Raw genomic sequence first — 24921 nt, 5'->3', positions numbered from 1 at the left:
GCTCGTTGTGCTTAGCTCAGAATATGTTGTCAACGGTGTACAGCTAAAAGTTAACATGTGAAACTCAACATTAAACTAAATGTTGAGTTTCACATGTTAACTTACTAAACTACACTAAACATTGGTTCTGCATCACATGCATCAGCCTACATGGCGTGTATTCTGTGCACGGCTGCATGAACTGCACCAGGATTTTGATACTGTGATGTTTGGCATGAATATACCAACTGTTACAGCCCTAATACCCACTATTTACCCTGGCTATAGAAAAAACTTTGCTCTTGATTAATAACTTCAGCAGTGAGCAAGTTGAATGACTGAACCAGAAAAAAAAGCTTCCCAGTTGTAACACAAATATAAAACGCATTAATCTCACCAGAGGCAGAGTAAAACTGAGACCTCAAGGAGAAATAAGCCAGAGAACAACTATTTTCTTGCCGTCCAACATCTGGACAAACTGCCCCCTGGACACCAGTAACCTCTGACTAGACAGCAGCTGTGTGACAGTCTGGTCCAAGCATTGAATCTGTCTTCCTGTTTCGTTTCTCTGCTCAGAGCCACTGGGTTTTGTGAGGAACCTGCAGGTTACCGATCCCACCACCAGCACCCTGAACGTCCGCTGGGATCCCCCTGAGGGAAACGTACGGGAGTACATCGTGACCTGGGTGCCCGCTGCTGGAGGCGAGCAGGACATGGTAAGACTGCATCCTGTTATAACTCACTCCCTAAATATTATGTCATGAGCTTCAACTGAGACATGTTGGTCTTACTGAAAACCATGGAACACTTGATGGCAAAATAGTTTTATGTAACTGTCAGGATTTGCCAGTTCCAGATGTTGGACTTTTACCAGAAGCTGAGAACTTTATGCATGCCCCATTAGTATCTTGGTTTTTATGACCGCCTGGAATGTGAAATGAGATATGTCTTTTAATTCAAACCACTTTGAGGCATTTTAGCTACCTTAAAGCCACAGTGTTCAGTGGCACTTACAAATGTACAGTATTAATCTTTATTTAAAATCCTCTCTTTCTGTCCCTCTGTAACTGACCATTATTTTTTATTGTTGTAAATACATCTGTCTTTTATAGTTGTTTCTTCGTGCCATTAGTCCATCGGGAATAATGTGTTGTTTTTAGATGCTTTGTTACATGCTTTAAAGGTCCACTTGAGTGATTTTGACTTCACATAGGCAGCATTTAACAAAAACACTACAAATAAGTAAAACACAAAGAAACACATTGACTATTATGACAGTGCTTATGTGGCATGACACCACTGACCTTAAAGCTCTTTAAGGTTAAAAATTATGGGAAACTGTATTTTAAGGCGTTAAATAACCCAAATTAAAAGCAATCAAAGTTCTGCTGGTCACAGTATAGTTAGGTATAATGCATTAAACTTATATTTACTGGAGGAACATTGTTTGATTAGGCTGCTTTTGTTCTGTTTACTGTTCTGGAAAAAGTCATCTGGATGTTTATGCCCACTTTGCTCTTGGGTTGTCTGTTGGGTTGGGTTCTTCTTCTTCTTTGTCTTTGCCTTGATTTTCTTTGTCTTCGTCTACTTCTTTGTCTTCTTCATCTTTGTCTTCTTCTTCAGTTTCAGCACCAGCTTCTTCAGCATCAGCTTCATCTTAGTTTTGGCCTCAAATTCAAGTTTTCTCAACACAAGTGGAGAAAAGCCAGTGGCGTGAGATGATTACACTTTTTTTCCAAAGCAGTTTCATGCAAGAACTTTATTCTTTTGTCCTGAAAAAAGAGCAATATCAAATTAGCAAAAGATGAAAACTGCTGGATAATGTTGCCTTAAAAATCTACATTTACTTAGAACTAATGAAAAACATTTAAGAGTGATGTGGGATGGTTTAACTCATCTATAGAGCAGTGACAATATCTCGAGGGGGTCCATGTCATTACCCTCAAGATTATGTCACTTGGTTCAAGGAATGTCGTGAAAGGAGATGATTTGATTTGGAAACAACTGAAGTTATCTCAGCTCATTGGCAGATTTTAGGACTTACTATTAGATTAAATAGACAAAGATCAAATTTACATTTGCAGCAGAAGCCTGAAGGATTTCATGCAGAGAAAGGCATGCACTCCCTCTTGCTGCCAGTTTGATGCTTTGCTCGAAGGCCCAGACTGTCCCAGGACAGTTTTTGAAGTGGAAGCTTTCTGCTTAAATCCATCTTTATCTCTGAGCTTCTACTGTTCCTGTTACTGTGTCGCACGGAGACAGTTACTGACTGAAGCTGCATCCAAGAAAACTGGGCTCACAACACATTAAACTGTGACATTGTTCAGTCTGAGAGGCTTTCTGCATCTGCCAAACCGCTATTTTCTTTTTTGAGAGTTCTCCGAATCCTAGAGTTCACCCAGTTCAAAGTTGTTTCTTCTCTCCTCATCCAGGACCAGGTGTCTGGAACCGCCACCTCCACCGTCCTGAAGAACCTGGAGCCCAACACTGAGTACACGGTCAGCGTCACGCCTATCTACCCCGAGATGGAGGGCAGAGCGCAGTCTGAAAATGGGAAGACAAGTAAGTTCAGATGAGTCTGTTGAATGATTTGTAGCTGCAGGAAGTGCCCTGGACCTTGAGGGAAGAATAATGTTAAGCCAGAGCTCATTTCTCTGAATGTGTTTTTCTTATGAACGTGGAAAAAGAATAGAATAGAGTAAAATATTACTTTACTGCCCACATGGGCTGAAAGCTATCTTAAACTCACCATGACCTAATAAACACCAGAGATGTGTGACTTATCGATTGACAGGGCACCATAAAATATTACAACACCAGTAAAACAAGAAAAAAAGACTAAAACATTAAACAGAGTAAATCTTAAAGCTCCCCAAATCTGGCAGCGTTAGTGGACTAGCATTTGACTCATGGCAGTGCTAGCCAGCAAAATAAATAACTAACTGATAAATTAGTTAAATTAACTGATAAATCCTTATGTCTATTTGTGCCTCCTTCTTAGATCCTTTGGGTGGAGTGAAGAACTTGCAGGTGATCGACCCAACTTTCAGCACTCTGACAGTCCGCTGGGATCCAGCAGTGGGCAATGTCCGCAGCTACAAGGTCTTCTACACAGCTCAACCAGATGGAGAAGAACGAATGGTACAGACTGTTTTCATTAACTGTGATGACTGTGGACTCAGACATTCTCACTATTATCAGATTAAGTTGTTATCATACTGACAGAGGTTTTAACATTTCACTGAACAGGAGGAGGTGTCAGGAGGCACCACCACCACCATCCTGAGAAACCTGGATACCGACACTGTCTACAATGTGGCTGTTGTTCCTGTCTACCCAGACGTGGAGGGCATACGGCAGGCTGAGAAGGGAAAGACAAGTGAGTGACTCATGAGGACTTTTACATTTAAGACATTCAGCTCTCATCCACATAGATGCACAATGAGTGGATGCAGAGCACATTCCTGAAAGCATGAGTGTCACATAATCAAATCTGAAACTACGCTTCATGCTTTATGTTGGATTGTTTGTGTCAGGTGGGAGTTTAGCTGACAGGAGCAAGACAGTTATGTATCTGTGTCTAAACTCTGATGCATCTGAAATAACCTAATGTGGAAAACTTCACCCATCTGCTGCACCCTGCATGACTGAACACACATTAGGGGTTATTTATAACTTGGCTCAGGCTCATTTTGTGAAAGGGGGACGTTCACCCCCAAAGCAAAATACATATCTTTGGTGGAGGAGATATTGGCCGTAGAGATGCCTGTCTTTTGTTGGATATTATGGAGCTATTCTTCCTTCTGTGTGGTGATATGGTTGGCAGGTTTAGTTACGTAGAAAGAAATAGTTCCTACATGAAACTGCTCACAACAGGGTCTGCGGATTATCTTGAGTAACTGGGTCATGATTTCTGGCATGAGACATTGCTAATGAGTTTTTCAAACATAGTTTTTCGGTGCTCTGAGCATTACAAGCCAAGATTCTATGGCTGACATCTCCAACACTCGGCAACTCACACCAAAATGATCTAGATTAATTAATATCACTACAGGTAAGAGGAAAGGTACGTGTTTTTGATTTTGGGGTGAACTATTTCTTTAAGGAAGACATTTACTGCCACTCACCACTTATTCTATTAGATACAATTTTAAAAGATCATATCAGTTCTGGGCTGTTAAAGACCCTATAGAATATCATCTTTATTAATGTTGAAACACAATGTTGGGGAGTAATCCAACACAACAAAGGGGCAATCTAAACTGTAAACCAGTGGGGTGTTAGTTAGGTAAAGAAAAGCAGAGGGGTGGCATCAGTTCAAAATGTCTACAGTATATGGCCTTATTGGGAGAATTTAATGAGATGAGGTCACTTTGCACATGATGATTCTCTTACTTGACTGTTCCTCATTCATTGTTTCAGTTGATGAGAAAAGAGAGAAAATCTCTTTCTTTGTGTGATCAGTGGGGGAGACTATTGTTCACTGTCCTGGAATCAAGTCTTTAAAACCGTGAATACCTTCGTTTAATGGCCAAATATGTTACAAAGGATGCTAAACAGTTTGAACTGGTTCGGTAAATCTCTCCCTGTTGGTGCCTTCAAGGACTATCCAACATCCAAAGAACTAATGTTTTATTGCAAGACTATGCAGCAATAAAAGCCCATTATTCTTTTTATGCCATTGATGTTTGGATGATTTATTTGTTTATTGGATCTTTGTTTTTACTTGAACTTTATTTTTATTGCAACTCAACAAAACTCACAGAGGAGATGAGATTCACAGAGCACAGAAGATTAATTAAAAACAAAACAACAGAGGTGCTATTAATCTTATGTACATAGTTGTGGTATGGCCCATCTCTCCATGATTATTTCTGTTGTCTATGAAAGCATGTGAGAGCATGGGACATTTTCTACCTTCATGAGAGAATTCAAAAGACGGCTAACAGGAAAAGTGTGGACAGAGAGATGAGGGGAGACGCAACAAAGATCCCTTGCCAGACTTGAACCAAAGATCAGTGTCTCCTCAAAAAATTAAGAGTAATGTGATTAAGTGATTCAACTGAGATTCAATTTCATACATGTAGCCTTACTGTATATGCCACTTGCACTTCATTTAACTGGGTTTCTCCACCCTGTCTGCTTTATGACAAATGGCAAATGAAGCTGATGTAGCAACTTGATGATGGTTTAAACCATTGCCTCACTTCTTCAATAGGCGGTCTTTGCTGAGTGATGTGATGACTGTCCTGAAGCTTAATAAGCCTTATATCTTATAAAAGATGTAGGAATTTCTTATGATGTCAGCAGAGGTTGTGGCAGCTCCACTACAAAATGCTTACCCTCAAACTTGTAGGTCACTAGGAGGCCCTGACCTAAACCACTGAGACCTTTTTTGCGCTCTTGCTCAATATTTGGAGGTTTTGGCTTTACCCAGGAGACTGTGATCATGTATTCGGCTCTAAGAAATAGAAACTGATGTATTCCAAACAGCATAGCTGGTAGAAATAAAAATTTTCAGCAGCTGACTCGTGGTTGTTGCAGCATTCTTGATTCCACCACCAAATGACACAAGCATTACCACACTACAATAACATACCTTTGAGAAAATCTTCTCTGTGCCAGAGTACTGAAATCAACTGAAACCACTGGCTGCCTTGAGGACAGGAAGTCCATCTGAAACCTGCCTGTAATGTAAAGTAAACTCAGTTTTTATTTAATGGGCGAAAACATGCAAGAAAACCACTGGTATGGTGCTTTGAGCCAAAGAATGAGAATACAGACCTAGTTTATATGGACATTCGTGGCTCACAAAAGAGCATAATGAATGCCAGAAAGTCTCTTGACTCTGATACATCTGGACACTCCTGATGTGGTAAACCCACCCATCTGGTGTACCCTGCAGGATAAATCAAATGCCAAGGATTATTTGCAGCAGTTAACCTTTGTTTCCTTGGAGAAAATCTTTTACATTTAAATACTTTCTAATAGAGATGTTTTTGCCTCATAGAATACCAGAAAGTTTAGACAGTGAGAGGAAAAAAAAGACACTCCTCTGTGAATGACAGCCTCTCCCACTTTGGGACATCTGGACTGTCCTGATGAGGTGAACCCCACCTATCCGGTGCACCCTGCAGGATAAAGCAAACAGCGAGGATTATGTGCAGCAGTTGTTTCAGACTATGATATGTCCTGTCTCTTCAGAGCCTCTTGGTGGAGTGAGGAATTTGCAGGTCACCGACCCCACCACCAACTCCCTCAGGGTTCGCTGGGAGCCGGCCGAGGGCGATGTCAGGCAGTACCAAATCATCTATGTCCCCAGTGGCGGAGGAACTGAAAACATGGTTGGTTGTCTATTGAGATGATACATTTCCATGCCATTTTTTGCAATTACATTGTCTATTATTAACGAAATATATGAAAGAGTTTCTATACCTGTCATTAGCTGCTAGTTTTGATGTTTATGGACTTTTAGAAATTTTGGAAACTGCTACTAGAGAGGCCAGTGGAGGTCCAACTCTTGCAAGGTTCATTTAGTATCTGTTCTTGAGCTTTTAATTTGTCAAGATTTTCCTCAGCAGATGGTTTTTTTATGCCAGCATGGATGAGAAGTTCATTAAGTGCTCAGTAAAATGAAAATTTGAACATCTACATTTCTGTGACAACTGAACCAACCCCATCTGTTGATGAAGATCATGCCATACAATCAAAAGCTCCAGCAAAACTACCAAATGGAACTTGTGAAATTGTTATGTCAGCTAGTGTTTCAGAGGTTAAGGATGAAGTCAAGGATGATATTAATTTAAAGAACAGATTGATGGCACCAATTAATTGTTAAGCTGTACTTGCTTTAAGCCCAGAGGCACTTGAAAGATGAGGCCTAAAATTATTCTATCTTTGTTATTGTCAAAAAATCCTAGAAAAATACCAACAATGTGCAGTACAGTGGTGTGTTTATTTGGATTTGTTAACAGTAAGATAAATATAGAATCACCAGACTTAGCCTTTAAACACGAACAGAGGAAGCTGCTCTTTAGTCAAGATCCCTGAAGCCAAAGATAGGAAAGAGAAAGATTTAAGGCTCTCCTTTTGCCCTTAAACCTCTCTGAGCCATGATCTGCAGCCAAATATCGTTCAAAGTCACAGACCTTCATTTTTAACTTTAGTGGAGATTGCAAAGTTTCCAAAGATGCTGATGGACATGGAGTCTTGCGTTTGAATAAACATCATATAGCCTTAGTGAAGAGCTGAGACAAGACGATACACAACATATAAATGATATGGCCAGACAGTGTGGAATAAGATGATTTTTCTGACATTAAAGCTACATTAGGGAAAATAAAAGGTTTTAAAGTGCTTATTGCGCCGAGACGCAAGTGAAGACATGTAAATAAATACCAACTATTAACTACTGAACGTGTGTTATCTTGTCATTTTGTCATGTACAGACTCCTGTATCTGGAATGTCGACAAATGCGGTGCTTAGAGACCTGCGGCCGGACACAGAGTACAAAGTGACACTGGTACCTATTTACTCTGATGCGGAGGGGAAACGCATGTCAGAGAATGGAAAGACAAGTGAGTTAAGCCATAGCAAAGCAGCTGTGACCACATGCAACTCTTAACTATGTCACTTTTTTGCCTTGTTTTGAAGATAAAACGATTTCAACACCAATTGATACACTAACAAACATTTAAGTAAAAATGGTCTTAATAATACTAGAAAGGTGAATTTATCAAAGAAAGTATAACCTGATTGCCTCAGGTTTGTCTCTGTGTTATATAAAGACAGATTGTTGGGAAGCACCAACAAGATAATTTGGTGTAATGATTGTAGCAGGAAATTAAAATGATCAAAGAAAAATATTTTGAATGTCAGCAGAAGCCACTTTCCTGTGATTGACTTATGACAACAGACTTGTTGAACCTTCCACATCTGTTGCTCCGATAAGGTTAAAGAGAGAGTTATGTTTTTGCTGCTGGTCTGACCTGACTATCGCTATAACTCAATCAAAATATTGACAATCATGTTGTGACTCTCCCTGGTGTTTACAGAGGCTCTGGGAGGTGTAAAGAATCTGCAGGTTACTGATCCCACCACTAGCTCCCTCAAGGTGCGCTGGGAGCCGGCGGAGGGCAACGTCCGCCAGTATCGCATCTTCTATGTTCCTGCAGCTGGAGGCGCCGAGGACATGGTGAGACATTAAACTGACTTCCTGTGCTTCATCACAGGCTTGTAACTTTTTGATGTTATCAAAGAGGGTCCATAAAGATGAGTGTCGACAAGCGTATTAGGGGTGTCTGTAACTCTATATGCAAGTTAAAACAGTTTCTTTACTTGTTGCTGTTTATGATCTCCCAACACAATGTGCGAACATAGTCCTTGTTTTCACTTACAATAAATCTTTTATCTTGGCAGTTATGTTGTTTGCTGAGCCACAGTTTCAAATGACCCATGGTCCCCAAATGACCATTTATATATTAATTACTCATCTCGTCATACGTTGAATTCGGCAAGAAAACTTGTTTTTCTTGCATGCCTCCATGGTGAACAGAGAATCCAAAAACTGAGATATTCTTGATAAATTGAATTCACAGGGACTGTGTTTAACAACAGCAAAACTATATCAAAACATCCCGTTTCTAAACTTGCACACAACTCGTGTTGTAAAATTCAAATCTCATTTATCCAGTCGTATTTTCAGTACTTCCCAAACATGTATTTTCACTGAAACCTTACTATTTACAACAGTTCTGCAAAAACAGCACAGGAGCGCTTCTCATCCATGCACGAGACTGTTTATGTGAAAGTGTTTTAAATATAAGGGTTTAATCAAAATGCATGTTCTTGACAAATTTAGTAGTTGATTCACAAGTGACTATTTGGGAGGTGGAGTATTCTTTTAATTAAGTTTATTCTGGGCTTTGAAACATTGTGTAATAATATTGTTTTGTGTGCGAGCAGGAGCAGGTGTCAGGCGGCACCACCAACACCGTACTGAGGAATCTGCTGTCAGATACTCCTTACACTGTGACTGTGGTTCCAGTTTACCCAGAGGGAGAAGGTCTGCGCCAGTCTGACAGGGGAAAGACACGTAAGTCCTGATCAGACCTCAGTGTGCATCTGACACTGGAACAACATTCTCGCTGCAGCTGAACAATCCAGGTCAAATGTTTATGACAGTTGTGCCAGAAGCATAACAAGGGATAGAAGACACCCTCAAAGATGATCTGACAAGGGTCCCTTTTTTTAATTAAGAAATTGTTGCAGGAAAGACACCAGGACAAACATTTCATCTATTGGGAGCTCATAAAAAAAAAAAAAACATTACACAAGCATCATAACATTCCTGGGTATTACACTGGGCTTATAGGGCACATTTAAATGGACATGTAGAAACTTGCTATCCTAGCAACATTAAGGTTAACACTTTCTCAAAGTAACAAGCTCCCTCTGTAGCACATAGATGGCCTGATTATAAAACAACCCCCCTTTTCAAACATCTGCTTTTAGAATAACAGCTTTCTGAAAATGCAGAACTTTTAATCAAACTGGTCCGGTAGGGAAAAATGTTCCAAGTCCTCATCTTTTGAGCATTTTCTCTCATAAAAAATGGCACATGAAGTACTTCCATTAAAGCGAGACATAAATCCCACAATTGTTTTGCTAGTCCAAAGATGTTTTTAAGTGCAGCTAATTCCTCATTTTGTCTATCATATACCCACAGGCTCCTGTCAGGCTTTGGAAATCATTCTTTAGCTCCCCATTGTAAAATTCCATGACAGCTGTTGAAGGATAATTCAGTCTGCGGTCCATTTCTGCAGTAAAGACATTTTCACTCATCAGGACTTAATTTTTTCTGTGGCAGTAAAACGCAAGTTAAAATCTCTTGTAAATTAAATTGGACTTCTAAAAGACTTTGGAACTGATTTACTCAAATGCACTATAAACATTCCTCCACATTTAATTATCTGTTGTTGTAATATGTTAATGTCCTGGATATAATATAACAACCTTTTCAAATGCACTGTCCATAAAAATATCTTTTTACTGTAAATTCGGGTCAATACTTTTATTGACTCTTCTAAATTTAAATTAAAAATGGGAGAAGTTGGGGTACAAAACCACTTTTAGCATCTTTAACATCTGTATAATTGACACCAGTGCTACTCATATTGGTTTTTAAAATGACAGCCATTAGAGTGGACACCTCCCCCTGTGGTGAAGTAAAAGTCAAAGGTCACAGTTTTATTGAGCAGCTGCCAGTAGCCAGCAGTACAGGACTGCAGAGAGACAGAGGTCATTCCTTTACTGAGAAAAAATGTTTAAAGTTTATGTCTCTGTACTAATGCAAATCTTCAGCACGTGTAACTCATCATTTTCAGATTGTTTTTTTTTTTTTTTTTTTTTTTACATTTTACAATGCTTGACAACAGGAACATCTTTATAGACAAAGAGTATCTCCCAAGTGAACTATCAGTGGAAAAACTACTGTAATCTGTAAAATGAGCCCAAACTCCTAAATCACTAAAAGCCTTGAAACCTCAGGATGAGTGGATGGAACAAAAGAGAAGCTGAGGAGTTTCATAGTGATTGATGGCAAAAAATAAAGCAGCGATAATGTGGAATTTTTAAACTACTGTTGGTAACTGACAAGTTTGGATGGAGAGCCATTCTCTGTTTTGGAGAAGGGTTGAGTCGTCTGGGTGGTTTTACATCCTTGTGTGTGTTGGTTTTGTTTCTGCCCAGACGGCATGCCATGCTCAGTCAGCGAAAATGCATCCTGGGGTTTTTTAATTGGGAAGCTGCGAGTGAGGCAAGACTTTTGATTCCACAGACCTCTCCAGCAGGCAAACACAAGCCTGAATATTTCATTTCTTGTCAGGATAATTCTGAGGCTTAATTGACGAGTCATCCAGATGTAAGGCGATGCTCTTTGTTTGTAAGTCAATTTTGAGGTCATTTGTGGACAGGTTATTTCCAATTTGAATTTTTGGGGCCATGATTCCAACATGTTTCGAGCTCAGTGCCGCCTTGTTCCTTCACTTTAAATGTTGCCGTAAGTTTGAAACATTACTCCAAATGTTCTTGTGTCGAAGTGCATTCCCCCTTAGAATAGTTTCCGTTGCCCTTTCTGGGAGTGGTTAGAGCTTAAGTTATAGTTAGTCATTACAGAGAAAACTGGTTGTGGATTGTTTTTGGGTCAGGTTGAAGTAAGATGAAATATTTAATCAAGATGAAAAAACGTCACACAGCTCTCCTCTGAAGCACCAAAGGTTGCTGACAAAGGTTTTTGGCTGTCTTGCCTTTATAAGGGTGGTGTGTGTGGGTCTGTTTCTGGTTCCCCATAATTCAAACATTTGGTGAATGAAATATAGTGCACTGGAGTTATGCAACCTGTTTTAATTTTAATGGACTTGCACTGAAACTCACGGTGGTCGGCACCTCGCTGTGTGTGTTCTCAAAGTAAGAAAAGGGTGAAATATTTCATTATCTCATCACCAACACACCAACATAACCCCTAGTGTTTTTTTGAAGCAGTGCTGTGTCTAGTCTGAATAAGCACAGCCAGAGAAACTTTGACTGCTCATGCTAAATCCAACATTTTTAAAAATCATTTATTTGTCATTCATTTATTTGAAAAGGTTGTTATTGCTTCTGTTGGCAGGTTAGGCGATCTCTCCGTCACAGCAGTGACATACTGGTCCTCACTGTGAGTCAGTCTATCAGTGGATATGAGCCTGTGTGTGGCGTTAATGATCTTTTATTACCAGTAACTCAGTCCAGTTTTACTGTTTCCATCCCAGGAGGAATTTGTCACATTTTGTCTGGACACAAACAAAGTTTCAGTCCAAAGTGTGGAGGGAAAAAAAAGGAGCTTACTGCCATAAAACAATTAATAACACAAAATTAGATCAAGATTACATAATGTCTCTGAAGGATAGAAGGCAATTTTGTCCTTGGATGATAGAAGTAAAACATTCTGACACAGTCTGTATTTTGTAGGTATTAAATGATGATTTATTCAATGCTGTTATACAACATTAGGGAAACAGTTTTGCTCTGGAGGTTTTGTCCTTATTGAAGAGGAGGCTCCGTTAAAATCTACCTACTGCATCTAGTTTTGTTTTATTGGGTAAAGCTCCAAATACCAGGGGGATCTGCACATCTGGTTTGGTTTAAACGGGAAGTTAAGGGCTTTTGCATAAACCCAAAACTGTGCTACTTCTCTCTACACATTCTCCACATAGACGCTATAAAATTACTTTCCTGCAGGAGACTTCTGCTGCATTCAGCATTTGAGTCCAACCTCAAGTTTGACTGTGATGCAGTGTGTCCCACTGCAAAGACAATTTATTCTTCCATTAAATGCTTTTTCTTGATGAAAGCCAGAGGTTTTGGAAGTTATTCCAACATCAGCTTGTTTTAATTCCAAGCTTAAACAGAACACAGCAGACAGTAACAGATTTATTTTTTAAATTAACTAAAAAGTTCACCGGGGTTCTGACCTTTTGTAAACTGTTTAAGAATTTGGTTTCAAATTGGTTCTGTAGTCTTTAAAAATGCAAAACCTAAACTGACAATCTAATCCTTGGCTTGACATTGGCTCTGTTTCTGTTTAGCACTTTACTTACCAACAGTGACATTTGCAGGAATGTAATCATTTGTGTTTGTAAATCCATCAGCATAAGCCGTCATTTTCTAGGTCCTAAAATGGGATGTACTTGGAACAAACCTTTTGTATTGATATTTGGTTGCTAAGTGAAGAAAGTCAACATGTCCCTCTCTTCCTCACTCCACTTTCTCTTAACCTCTGTGACCCTGCAGTCCCACGCATGCCACCCAGGAACATCCAGGTGTACAACCCTACCCCTAACAGCCTGAACGTGCGCTGGGAGCCCGCCTCAGGCCAGGTTCAGCAGTACCGTGTGGCGTATTCTTCCTTGAGTGCACCCAGATCCACTGGGTCGGTAAGTAACTCTCTATAGGCTGTTAAAACACATACTGTCATTAGCAGCAGAATTTGCCTTCAGGGCAGGAAGAGGTGGTTTCTCCTGAGATCACTGTGTCTGCTCTCAAAGGATTACGGCTACAAATGTAAAGACAAAAAAAAAGTGGCATATTTCACTTAAAAAAATCTGCTAGTGAGATCAGATAATCTTTTTATTCAGTGCAAATCCACTTGTTGCAAAGGCTGCAGGGTTAAGTCTTGCTGGATGTGACGTGGCTCCAGCAAATTCATGAGATAAGTGAAATTATATTGGGGAAAAAAAGGGAATTATCTCATCCCACAAGCAGTTCTTGTCTTGCTTGTTTAAAGATAAAGAAAATATCATGCAAGATAGGGCTGCCACTGTCGATCATTTTCATTATCAGCTAATCTGACAATCATTTTGTTTTTCTATTAATCAGTTGTTCATCTAGCCTTGAGCACAAATTATGAAAATGTCCCAGAGCCAACGTGACAGATTCAAATGCTCTGTTGTGTCCGAGCAATGGTCCAAAACCCAAAGATGTTCAATTTCCAGAGATATGAAACAGAGACAAACAGGTTGTCCTCACACTGGAGAAGCTGGGAATTTGACTAATTGATTAACAGACTTATAATTTTACATAAATGTACAGACAAGAACCAACTTTAAAATCTGCTAAATGAAAAGGATTATAGCAGAGGTATAGACTCCAGTCTCACAACTCGGGCCTCACGCAGGCTTGAGTCATGAATCTGTTGACTTAAAATTTACTAAATCTAAAAAGACTTTGACTTTAATACCAGTGTCTTGTGACCTCACCTGGACTTCAGCCTTTTTATCTGGAGCAGAAGGTATAGGTGCATCTCTACAGACCAGCTGCGACAGAGCGTGTTTCAGCCTCAGATTATCACATTCAGATATAAGAACTCTGTATTTACATGAATTGTTTAGGACTTGGAACTGTCTGTCTTGGACTTGTCTTGACATAGGACTGGATTAGAGACTTGACTTGGGACTTAGTGCTAAATTGGGAGTTTAGACCTGTAGGTTGGGACTTGACTTAAAGCTTTTCGGCCTTGACTTTGTTCTTAACTTTGGATTTGGCTTGAGGTGTTGACTTGTGCCTGATTTTGGGACTTGTAGCTCCTGATTTTGGAGTTGTCCTTTTTTAGCCCTTGATGTTCTTTTCACACTGGACAGCTGCATATTGAATGTGAACTATCCAGTGTTACTGAACTCATAACATCAGGTTGCATCTCCGTCAGTTGTCTTGAGAGTTCAAATAAAGTTGTATCCATCTCTTCTCCACATCTGATTAAACCAATGAAATCAAAGTAGGATCAAAGCTTTCACTGGGTTGGTCTATTCCATGGGAACAACAGGTTGTCCATTTTGACCATTCCTATTATGTTTCACTAAGTGTTTACATTAATATGGCACAGATGTTTGAGCTGCAGTTTTTATTGTGAAGCTCTTAAATATGGAAATCATGACTTGTCAGCTTTTTGTATTCCTCCATCAGCACTGATTTCATGCACCAGTGCAAATATCTGGATTGCAGAGAGACAAAGGGGGGCTTTATTTCCCAAGAAAGAGTCTGAACTCTGTGACTGAAATTTAGAAATATTGCACAGCGGATACATCTGTGACTGACATCAGTGAAAGCTCCTATGGTTGACGTTTTTGGGGCCATGAGGCTGTAATCTAATTTGGCTGCTCTGATGATTAGCGTCTGCTTTGATGATGCTGTGAAGCTAATATTACTGTACAGTTTATCATCCCGTGTACTCCCCACACTGAGTGGTTTATTATCCCTTGTAGTCACCACTTCCTCTATCTATTTTCACTTCTGTTGTATTCTATTTTAATTAACTTTGATTTTGTTTTGGTCTTAGAGGAAATTGGTTTGGCAAAGATACAGAGCAGACACAAAGATGAACTCAGAAATACAAAAATTCACCAACTCTTGATGACTAATTCAATATAATTGAGCTCAAACTGGCCTCATTTTACATTTTTTTCTAAGAGCCAGTGCTGTTTTAAAAGAGAAATTTCTAGGTCGGAAATAAACTGAAGTTGGCAGCCAGAAAATATACACTTTATGGTCAACTGTATGGGGAAACTGTGAGATTGCACCCACAAATGATAGCTGAACATGCGATTCCAAAACTATGGGCATTTATCTGCTGCTCTAACAGTCTCCACGCTTCCGGTTTCAGTCTTTTCACCAGATGTTAAACCTGGCTGCAGGGATTTGGTCTCATGAGCATTAGTGAGGTCCAACTCTGATGTTGGGTGATAAGGTCTGGCTCACTTTCAGAGTTCATTCCAAAGGTGTTGGGTGGGATTGAGGTCAGGGCTCATTGTTTTTTGTAGCATTAAGATTTCCATTAATCAGAGGTTCCACATGCTTTTGACCATATACATAGATACCAGCAAAGCACTTAACCATATAATACAAGCGTCCCCATCTTTTAACTTGTCTTTTCAGGGAACTCAAGCACACAGTATGTGTGACAGATACAAGTGGTTTACATAAGCTGAAGGAATACTGTTGCAAGGGGGCTGATAGGGCTGGGTATCGTTTGAAGAATTACCACACCAGGACCGGTACCCTTAAATTGATACCAATACTTGATTTGACACCTTTTGTCTTTCTTCTTCACTCGATACCCATCTTATGATTAAAGGCATTCAGTTGCATAAAATGCCAGAGGACGCTACAGGTGTGAAGTATAGCCTTTGTGTGGAACGTTTTGGTGATATCTCAGCATGCTGAACTGCTAACTCCTTACATTTTTAAAAATGTCACAGCTGAAATTTTGCACTTACAAAGTTGTAACTACTTTTTAATTGGATCATTCAAGTCAACTCTTTAGCACAGTAAATGCAATGCCTCTTATAACCCCATTAATTACCCAGGAAAACTCTTTGGCTTCATTTATTAAGATTTACCTCAACCAGTGAGTTATATCTTAGCCCTTTGAGAGCAGCTCTGCCTTCAGGAAATGAATCTATGACTGCATCTTCAGTCTAACGCAATTCATCATGTTTTAAAAGGATGACAGCAAGAACATTGGCCTTACGTTGGAGCTGACTGGAGGGATTTGACCCTAGTCCAGCAGGCGTATATGTACTTCCAGTTGTGGGATCTCAACCTCATCAACACCGAGGAACCTGTTTCATGGCCCAATTTGCCACAAGCTTTGGGTCCAAAATTCTTTGAGATATTTGCTTTAACCAAAACAAAAGCTCTGGATGAGGGTGGACTCAAGTTCAACCAGCGGATATATTTCCCATGATGTAATGCTCTGATTTTCATGGCCCACAAATGGAGATAGATGCCGTGATAATCCCAGTGACAAGAGATGGTCTGCAGTCATCCTTGTTGTAAGAAAACACGTTGAGCTACATGTCTTAACCTGCTCTGAGCCGCTGACAGACGTAGTGCTCTCCAGCCGCTTCCTCGCAGAAACTGTTTATCCGTCAGTCCACTTACTGAATGAATGATTTGTTTGGTGTCTAACCTCCCAGGCCTTTGTTAGTGTTTCAGGAAAACTCTGGCAGCAGAATGCTTGGGAAATAACTGGGATGAGCAATGAGATCATTATGTACATTATCGCTGCCAGATCTTTATGTAATGCATGAAGAGGCTCATTTGAATAGGCAAAGCATCCCCACATGATGATAATGTATATATATTTTTTGACCCTTGGGTTTCTTTTCCACAAAGGTCCTCATTCCAGGAAATACCAACAATGCCTTCCTGGACAACCTGATTCCAGATACTCCCTATTCGGTCAGTGTTTCAGCTCTGTACGCTGACGGAGAAGGATCACAGGTCAAGGGCAAAGGCAAAACACGTAAGCACAATCTCACATGCTGGCACTTTGTACAATCAAGAGACTGACTCATGCAGACCATTGTTTACATCTACGTTGAGTCATATGCATGAGTGTGTACTGCACTAAGTGTCCATCTTAACAAGCAAGGCCATCAGTGTCGATATCTAGTTGCAGTTTCTTTAAACAAATCTTATCATGAGTGGCACTTAATGATTCAATGGCGCTCAAAACTATGATTTACATTTGGTGGTTGTCATAAAACAAACAATTACTACAATGAACTAACAGGACCAGAGGAGTCTACTTACCAAAACTTTCTAAACAAGTTTTTCAGGCAATATTTTACAAAAAACGTGTGTAATGTTAATATGACAACCAGGCTGCACCAGAAAGATGCCTTTACTTTTTTTCACTTTAGCTAAATAACGTAATGTGTTAGTTATTTCTATTTCATGTGTGCTCTGCTTTGAACCTGGCGACCTAAGCACTCTAAAACTGAACTAGTGTTACATCCAGGTAACTTTTATGTATGTTTTCTCATTGGCTGTTAAAATGAAATGTCAAAATGATGCGAATATCCTGGTAAGTTCTGTTACCTAATGACTTTTAAAAAGTAAATAATGCAGTTTTGATTAATGGAATGACGAATTTCAGAGTTGCGTCATTTATTGACCAGACATCATATTAGCATCAGCTAGCTGGCTAACGACAACAACTGTCTGACTGAAATAAATTGTTGTAGCAGCTTTACTGTCCTGACACAAACCAACATAACATAGACAGGTAACAGGTTTTTTTTTTTTTTTTTTTTTTTTTTTTAACAGAAAATGAATAGAAAATATTAGATGAATTCTGCCCCATAATTTCCCAACAGTTGCCCTTATGATAATTAAGTTCTATCTCATCATACTTAACAAAAAATTAAGAAATTTCGTGACAGTTTCAAGGGTGACTTACTGATTCAATCTGAATCTCCATTGCATGGTGATTCCCACATTATGCGCCAATAATTTGGTAAAAGGCATTCATTATCTCCTAGACTGCACTGCCTCTGAGGTCAAGCCAAAGTGGTTATACTTTTAAAACAGATTTATATTTTTATTATGGCTAAAGAGAGCTATTCTTAATTTGCTTTGCAAAAGTGGTTTGTTAAATTTAATTAAGATGTTAAACTCTTTATTTCATCTCTTCAATCATGAAATACTTGTGAAACAAAAACTGGAAAACAAAATAAGCTTGCCCCATGGATGGATTTGTCACAGTAAAGGAGAATGGCTTTTAAACTCAGATTGAATTACTTGTAACTTATTATAAATGTTGATAAAGTGTACAGAAACTCACAATGTATCATTAAACACATTGTTTAAATGTTGCACGAGGTAATGTGTTTGCTTTGTGCTGCAGTGCCGCGTGGCGGTCCCAGGAACATGCGTGTGTTTGATGCCACCACCAGCACTCTCACCATTGGCTGGGACCACGCAGAGGGTCCTGTGAGGCAGTACAGGATTGCTTACGCTCCCATGACCGGAGACCCCATCACAGAGTTTGTAAGTACACTTCAAAAAATCACTATGACATCAATCACAAGAGTCTGTGTAGCCAAAATGACATCACTGTATGCCGTCAACACACAAAATTTTGGAGTAAAAGTGTAGAAACAGAGCAGCAATAGTCCTGGAAAAGAAACTTGTGCTGAGGTTTGCAAACAGAGACATAACTGTAAAGCATATATATCATTTCAAGTCTCTATGTTTCGATATTGTCACTAACAACCTGAAGGATGCAAAACTCTTATGCTGATATTAACCTCTGCTCTTTAAACAGAAACTCACATTTGATGTATGTCACCTTTAAGTTCATTCTGTCTGCAATTTCTAACTCACTTTTGTTCAAGTTTAAACTAGATCAGTGTCTCTCTCTGATTCACTTTTAGTGAAGTGACATGTTTTTGCCACCCTATGGTTTTAGGGAAAAGAGGGGTTCTTGTATGTTTTCTTAAAAGTTGTCTTTACTGGATTTCTGTCCTGCACAGGCTGCATTTGACTGTCAAGAAAAGCTGGTCTTTACCTTTAAACAAATCAAAAGCACACATGAAAGACAGAAATAAAACTCCTTCAAGGATGAAAGTGTGAAAAAACCTTTGAAGCAGTCAGATTTTTAATAAATAAAGAAACTGCATCAGCAAAACACTCAACCTTGTTTTATCCACTCGATCCTCTAGGTTTCAGCAATAATGAGATACTGATTTCAGATAATGACGTTTTTTATTTTGGATAAACTCTTGATACACTCTCCCCGTTCACCCTTCGCCATGATGTTCCATGCAAACTATGCAGTTAAGTCACATCTCAGGATTCCCTTGGCTGGTTCAGGTTATAAATCACAGATTAGTGAGACTAATTACAGGCTCTGTTAAACAAACACTATAATTTGGGCCATAATAACATTATTAATAGTTCTAAATAACGAGTTGGACCGGTGGTTGGAGGGCGGAGATGGCCCAGCTGTGCTCCCCCTCCACTTGTTAGCGAAGCACCTGTTCGGTATGAGTCAGCTAACTGCAGTACAGGGACACCGATGAAAGGATTTCTCCAGACTGGAGAGTCTACTCTACTGGGGAACTTAACCAATTAGAAATGCACGCAATTATTTCAATTTAACATCTGTGGCTAATGGAGAAGGTTAGTGTTTGCACACAGCTTCCAAAGGCCAACTGCACTACAATTTGCTGCTCCAGGACACAAAATGATTCCTTCCTGTTTGTTAGAGATTACGCTGCTTAAAGGAATAGAAACCAGTTTGTACGGATTAGAAGGTAAAGTCACCAGTTAAACATTTAATAACACCAACAACAAAGTTTCTAGACTTTTCAGTCCAGTGTAGAAAAAGATTCCATTAGGGCCTAAGCAGCAGCTTTAATAGGGTCACTGGGCCCAGGTGCTCCCAATCAGACTAAATGATCAGCCCTGCATACCAGTTACCTGTAAAGGCAGAGCAAACATGGCACATGAAATGACCTCACTGTCACTTAGGATTCTTTGGCTGTAAAAACACTCACTACTGCTTAAAAACTTTTTCATGTGTGTCTGGAAACCTCTGACTCTGTGGTGTTTTGATCATCAGACTGTGGTGCCAGGGAACAGAAACAATGCCATGCTGCAGAATCTGCTTCCTGACACCCCGTACAACATCACAATAGAGGCCATCTACCCTGAGGGTCCCGGAGGATCTCTAAATGGAAACGGACGTACAGGTGAGGCAGCCACACATTAATAACACAGATACAGATTATGTAGTGAAAGCAGCAGGTCAGGAGCAGCTTCAGTTCTCTGTCAGTCTACACAGGATGTGTTCAGGCACAGTACTTTGTACAGGCCCCTTGTGTTTTGGCAGTGCTCTGAGCCTAACATTGTAGTGTTTAAAAAGTGTTTAAAAGAGAGAAAATTAATTTAAAGATTTACGTAGGTAAAGTACGACTAAAATTTGAGCAGCCTGCAGCTGTAGAGATTAAAAATAGAAGTGTATTTGTTCTATTTGCACGAGATGGACGACTGAAACGCCTCCTGTGTGGACAAAACCTTCAGACTTTAATACTGTAATTTCACAGTGGCTGTTTTAACTAAACAGCAGGTTTCTCAACACGCCTGCAATCTTTGATCTTTAACAAGCTTCTGGAGAAGGTGATAATGTGTTGAAAATTACAGATTTTAGCTCTTAACAGCAACACAGTAGTGGCTCCGTACAACTGTGTACTAGAGTTGGGTAGCAAAAAGGTTTAACTAGTTTCCAGTCAAACAGCAGGAAAATCACCACTTTGATTTAATTCTTGTGGGACCACCAAGTTGGACATTAAGTGTAAAGAGGCAGCTGTGGCCTATTAGAACATTTAAAGGAACACTCCTCCATAAATCCATCCATTTCAAACATGACAATAGTAATGTCTCCTCCTGCAGCCTAATCCACTTCTCCACCATCAATCCATATAATCAGTATGTTACAAACAGTTGTCATTTTGCCAATAGATGACAAATACACAATTTCAAATGGACCTTTGGAGGTATGAGGAGCTGATTATGCCACACAGAAGTCATGTATTTAGCTCTGTTGTGGTGAAAGTATGTGTGGAACATACTTTTCAGAGCCAGCTGTCAAACCTACAGGAGGAAAGAATTTCATACAGAGAGACTCTCTGTGAAGAATCCTTTAAGAACGTTGGTTTTTTAAGCTTTAATGTGAACTAAAAAATTGCCCCCAAAGAATAAATTTGTCCACTTCAGTCTGATTTACAACATTTTCTATGAGAATGAAAGAAGTGAGAGCTCTCTGCATCTGTGACTGCTGTGGTCACACAGTCTGTTGCAAGAATTGAACCTGTAAACTCTGTGCCACGGCTCGCTCTCACTGAGCCGCCTGCTGCTGAGGCAACAGTTGAGTTTAACACACCCAGAGCTTGTGGCTGTACGGGCCAGCAGTCCTGCAGAGAGGAGTCTGTGCAGTGAAAATAAATACAGTAGACGTACATTAGTCAACAGTGCCAACACATGTTAGTGTGAGGAGTTCGGACCCTTGGGGTCTCACAGGAGCTAAACTGGGAGAGCACTTTACTGGTGAGCAGTAGCATTAGTTACACAAACAATAGAAACTTGCAGAGAGTGTGCCAGGCCCTTTCAGGCGTCAGTCCAAGTCAGAACTCAGCTGCAGGTCGACTCGCTCAAAGGCTGAGTAAAGACCCAAATCAAAACACGTGTATCACATATAATGAATTTCATTAACAAATGGAAGGGGAATGCATCAGCAGTGATGGAGGAGGTAGAGATGTTCAAGAAAGTTTTTCCTTACATTTTATAGTCCTTGTTTTCTGTGTCCAAACACTGTAGGTTAACTTTAAAACAACTTTAAAATACTTCTTTTAAAATAATAACTGCTGTAGACAGAGTCATTAATTTTAATGATATTGATGAGCTTTATGTAATTTACCTTATATATGATATAACTCTTGTTTTATTGAGAAGAAGTGATATTGTGATTTAAAATAAGCAACCAATAACCAATTAGAGATGTTGTCACATATTTCATGGACATCCTTGAAAAAACAACTGACACTACATTGGGAACAGGTCGCAGATATCCTCAGCTTTTACTTGTTGCCAGATTGATATAGTAGAATTCCTAAAACAGCGGACTAAAACATCTGAAGTCTAGCCATATTGTTGCCACAGTCTGTTTGTTGACATGTCTCCTCTCTGTTGCAGTCGGCATGTTGAGTCCCAGAAACCTTCGAGTCTCAGATGAGTGGTACACCAGATTCAGAGTGGCCTGGGATCCAGTGTCAGCTCCTGTCCAGGGCTACAGACTCATCTATGCTCCTGCAGGTGAGACCATACATCACATCAACACATCCAACACTGGTCTTTATGTCACTGCTCTCGGCTGCCGAGATCTTGTGGATACAGGCTCGCTGAAGATTTCAGGCAGTGGTTCCTAAACCTTTTTGGCTGTTAAACATTTCAAATGAAGCATGTGTTGTATTACTTAAGTTGAGCTATGAGCAGATTGATTTATTGAAAAGTTTTTGGAAGCTTAGAGGCGTAACAATCTCGTATATTTCCCAAGAGTAAGAGAAAGAATAGAGAAAAGCCAGAAAGCTTGAAAACAACCTGAACTTTCAAGTCAATCACACAGTCTGCATCAGTTGACGGTGTTTGCTCAGTTGGAGATGGATCTGTTGACATGCGAGCTCAGTAGCTGTTGTGATTTTATCCGTAGTTCTTTAAGTGGACCTTGAGTGGGGATTGTTTCACTCAGTTTGTGAAGAACTTGTTCTTGAGCGGGTCCATGTTGAACTTGGCGTCTGCTGCGAGTTACCATCTGTAAAATGCTTCCCAGATCCTTTTGAGCACTCTGCAAACACCGTTTGATGTTTGTCTTTTGACTGTGTGATGAGTAAGAGTGTTTGGTTTGGTTACATAATGACAACAACCCCAGTAATTATACATAATTCACCTCCTGCACATTCTCTTATAATTCTTGTGCTGTTATCTTTCCAGGCACAAACCAACCCATGGATTTCTTTGTGGGCGATGTGACTTCGTACACGCTGCACAACCTGCAGCCTGGAACCACCTATGATCTTAAAGTGGTGGCTCAGTACACCGGTGGCATGAGTGGACCACTACCTGGGCAGGGAACAACACGTATGTACAGTTACTGTGTGTGACAAGAGTCCCACTGACGAGAAACATTCAAGTACATAATATGTTATTCCAAATTACAACATATTTATACTCATTTATTCCAAGTGGCATTTGGCTTTCCAGATGGATTTGCTACATTTTAACAGTTGAAAAACTCAACAACAACGTGTCATTCCAGAAACAATGTCCCAGTTATTCTGAATTTTGCCACTGTATTGGAGTGGCAGCTGGAAGCATCAGCTATGGAGATATCTAAACCTCAGAAACTATCTGCGTTGGCACATACCACTGAGGATTAAAGAACATTTTGACCCATGTAACCCTTTGAAAAATTGTCCTCTCAGGGCTTAGGACAATTATTGAAAGGCACAGGTGTGAAAAATGCATTTGTCATGCAAAGTTAAAGTTCGCATACATAGGGAAATAGAAGTCTTTCTTGTCAACAAAAACCATGAAATGCAACATTTGAACAAATATGAATTTGCACTATTCAGTGATTCACAGAATATGTGTTCCATGAGTTAAAATGTTAATGTCTGTCCTCTGCAGTCTACCTGAATGTGACCAACATTGAGACCTATAAGGTCGACCATGACAAGTTCTGCATCAAATGGACTCTTCACAGGGCTGCCACATCGTACCGCATCAAACTCAACCCTGCAGACCGTGAGTCTCAATTTTCACTACATACACTGCTTTTTTCTAAATGTTTTTGGATGCTGTCGTTAATTTCCGTTCATTTCCATATAATATAGATATCCGTTACCATTCTCTTTATAGCGGCAAATCCTCACTTTGAGAGGCTGAAACCACCAAATTTTTGGCATTATTACTTGATAAACAACCTCAGCAATTTTCAGAATTGTTGCTGATTATTTTTTGTCAAAGGCCCTTTAATTCCACTTTGAAAACTTTACAGGAGAGAACATTTGACCAGTCACAGCACAAATGTAATTAAAATTTGTTTAATATTGTGATAAACCAGATAAAAAGTCACATTGCCATGACAACATAGGCAGCAACTGTCCCTACTAATACCACTACCTGCTACAGACATTAAATTCATGTGTGCACCTGATGCCAGTGGTGTGGTCCACTTTAACACTCAGATCCTGATAGAAGGTGACTTGTTTGTGTTGATGCATGGGGTATTGTGTGCAATAAGAATCTCAGCAGATGTTTGAAGGCATATCTCCAAATGAGGTAACCTTTGTGGCCATGGATGCTACAGATCTTTCACAGCGTTTAGCAGACTGTGTCGGCTGTTGGGATCCCGTCTAGACTTTTTTTTCCTCATCTCAGCGACTGTTTATCTTTAGGCCTCCTCCTTGTGATTATTACTCAAAGCAGGATGCAAGTTTTGGCGGGGATTTAAAGCGTCCGACCACCAAGCTTTAATCGTGTCTCTGTCTGTAAAGATTACATCCTTTTCAATTACTGCAGGGTCTTTGAATCCCATCTGGTTCATATTCACACATGGACACGGGTTAGCGGTTAAAGAGAAGGGAAAAACCAGGAAAGGAGCATCCATATTTAAATATCTATATGGTAATCATTAGTCATTCAGACTCACTATGACGGGTTGCCAGAACAAATATGGGTCTGCTAGCGTGAGACAGATGATAGCTCTAACCACTACCAGAGGATCAGAAATCTTCTGCCTGAAAATCCATCCCAGTGAGAGGCAGCAGACAGTGCTCTCAAGTCAACAAATCAGTCAACTATTTGTTCTCAAGTGGAAAGGCAAACATTGGTCTGAGACGATGCTAAGAGGTGGAAAAACTGTGAGCGATGAATCCTGAGGTCTTCTCCTCAGATATTTCCACCATATTTTAAAAGCCATGGAACCACTAGTTAGAAGGAGAACATGTAGCTGCCAGTTTTTAAGAATTATCTAATATCCAGCTGAAATATCTCAGGGATTATAT

General features: G+C 39.8%; 1 protein-coding gene across 4 annotated transcripts in view; it reads left to right on the top strand.

Annotated features, from left to right (window-relative positions):
- col12a1b (collagen, type XII, alpha 1b) overlaps positions 1-24921 on the top strand; it is a 152167-nt gene that overhangs the window by 84678 nt on the left and 42568 nt on the right. For all 4 annotated transcript variants that reach the window (XM_078174038.1, XM_078174039.1, XM_033649085.2 and 1 more), the window contains 15 exons: positions 556-695; positions 2412-2541; positions 2981-3120; positions 3229-3358; positions 6184-6323; positions 7428-7557; positions 8035-8174; positions 8945-9074; positions 12809-12951; positions 16688-16817; positions 18204-18346; positions 19923-20052; positions 22052-22171; positions 22847-22993; positions 23543-23659. In XM_078174038.1, the coding sequence (XP_078030164.1) occupies positions 556-695; positions 2412-2541; positions 2981-3120; positions 3229-3358; positions 6184-6323; positions 7428-7557; positions 8035-8174; positions 8945-9074; positions 12809-12951; positions 16688-16817; positions 18204-18346; positions 19923-20052; positions 22052-22171; positions 22847-22993; positions 23543-23659 (2010 nt within the window). The remainder of the gene's footprint in view (positions 1-555; positions 696-2411; positions 2542-2980; positions 3121-3228; positions 3359-6183; positions 6324-7427; positions 7558-8034; positions 8175-8944; positions 9075-12808; positions 12952-16687; positions 16818-18203; positions 18347-19922; positions 20053-22051; positions 22172-22846; positions 22994-23542; positions 23660-24921) is intronic.

Source organism: Epinephelus lanceolatus, chromosome 13 (assembly GCF_041903045.1).
Source record: "Epinephelus lanceolatus isolate andai-2023 chromosome 13, ASM4190304v1, whole genome shotgun sequence".
Lineage (NCBI taxonomy): Eukaryota > Metazoa > Chordata > Actinopteri > Perciformes > Serranidae > Epinephelus > Epinephelus lanceolatus.
This window is presented reverse-complemented; position numbering and strand designations above follow the sequence as displayed.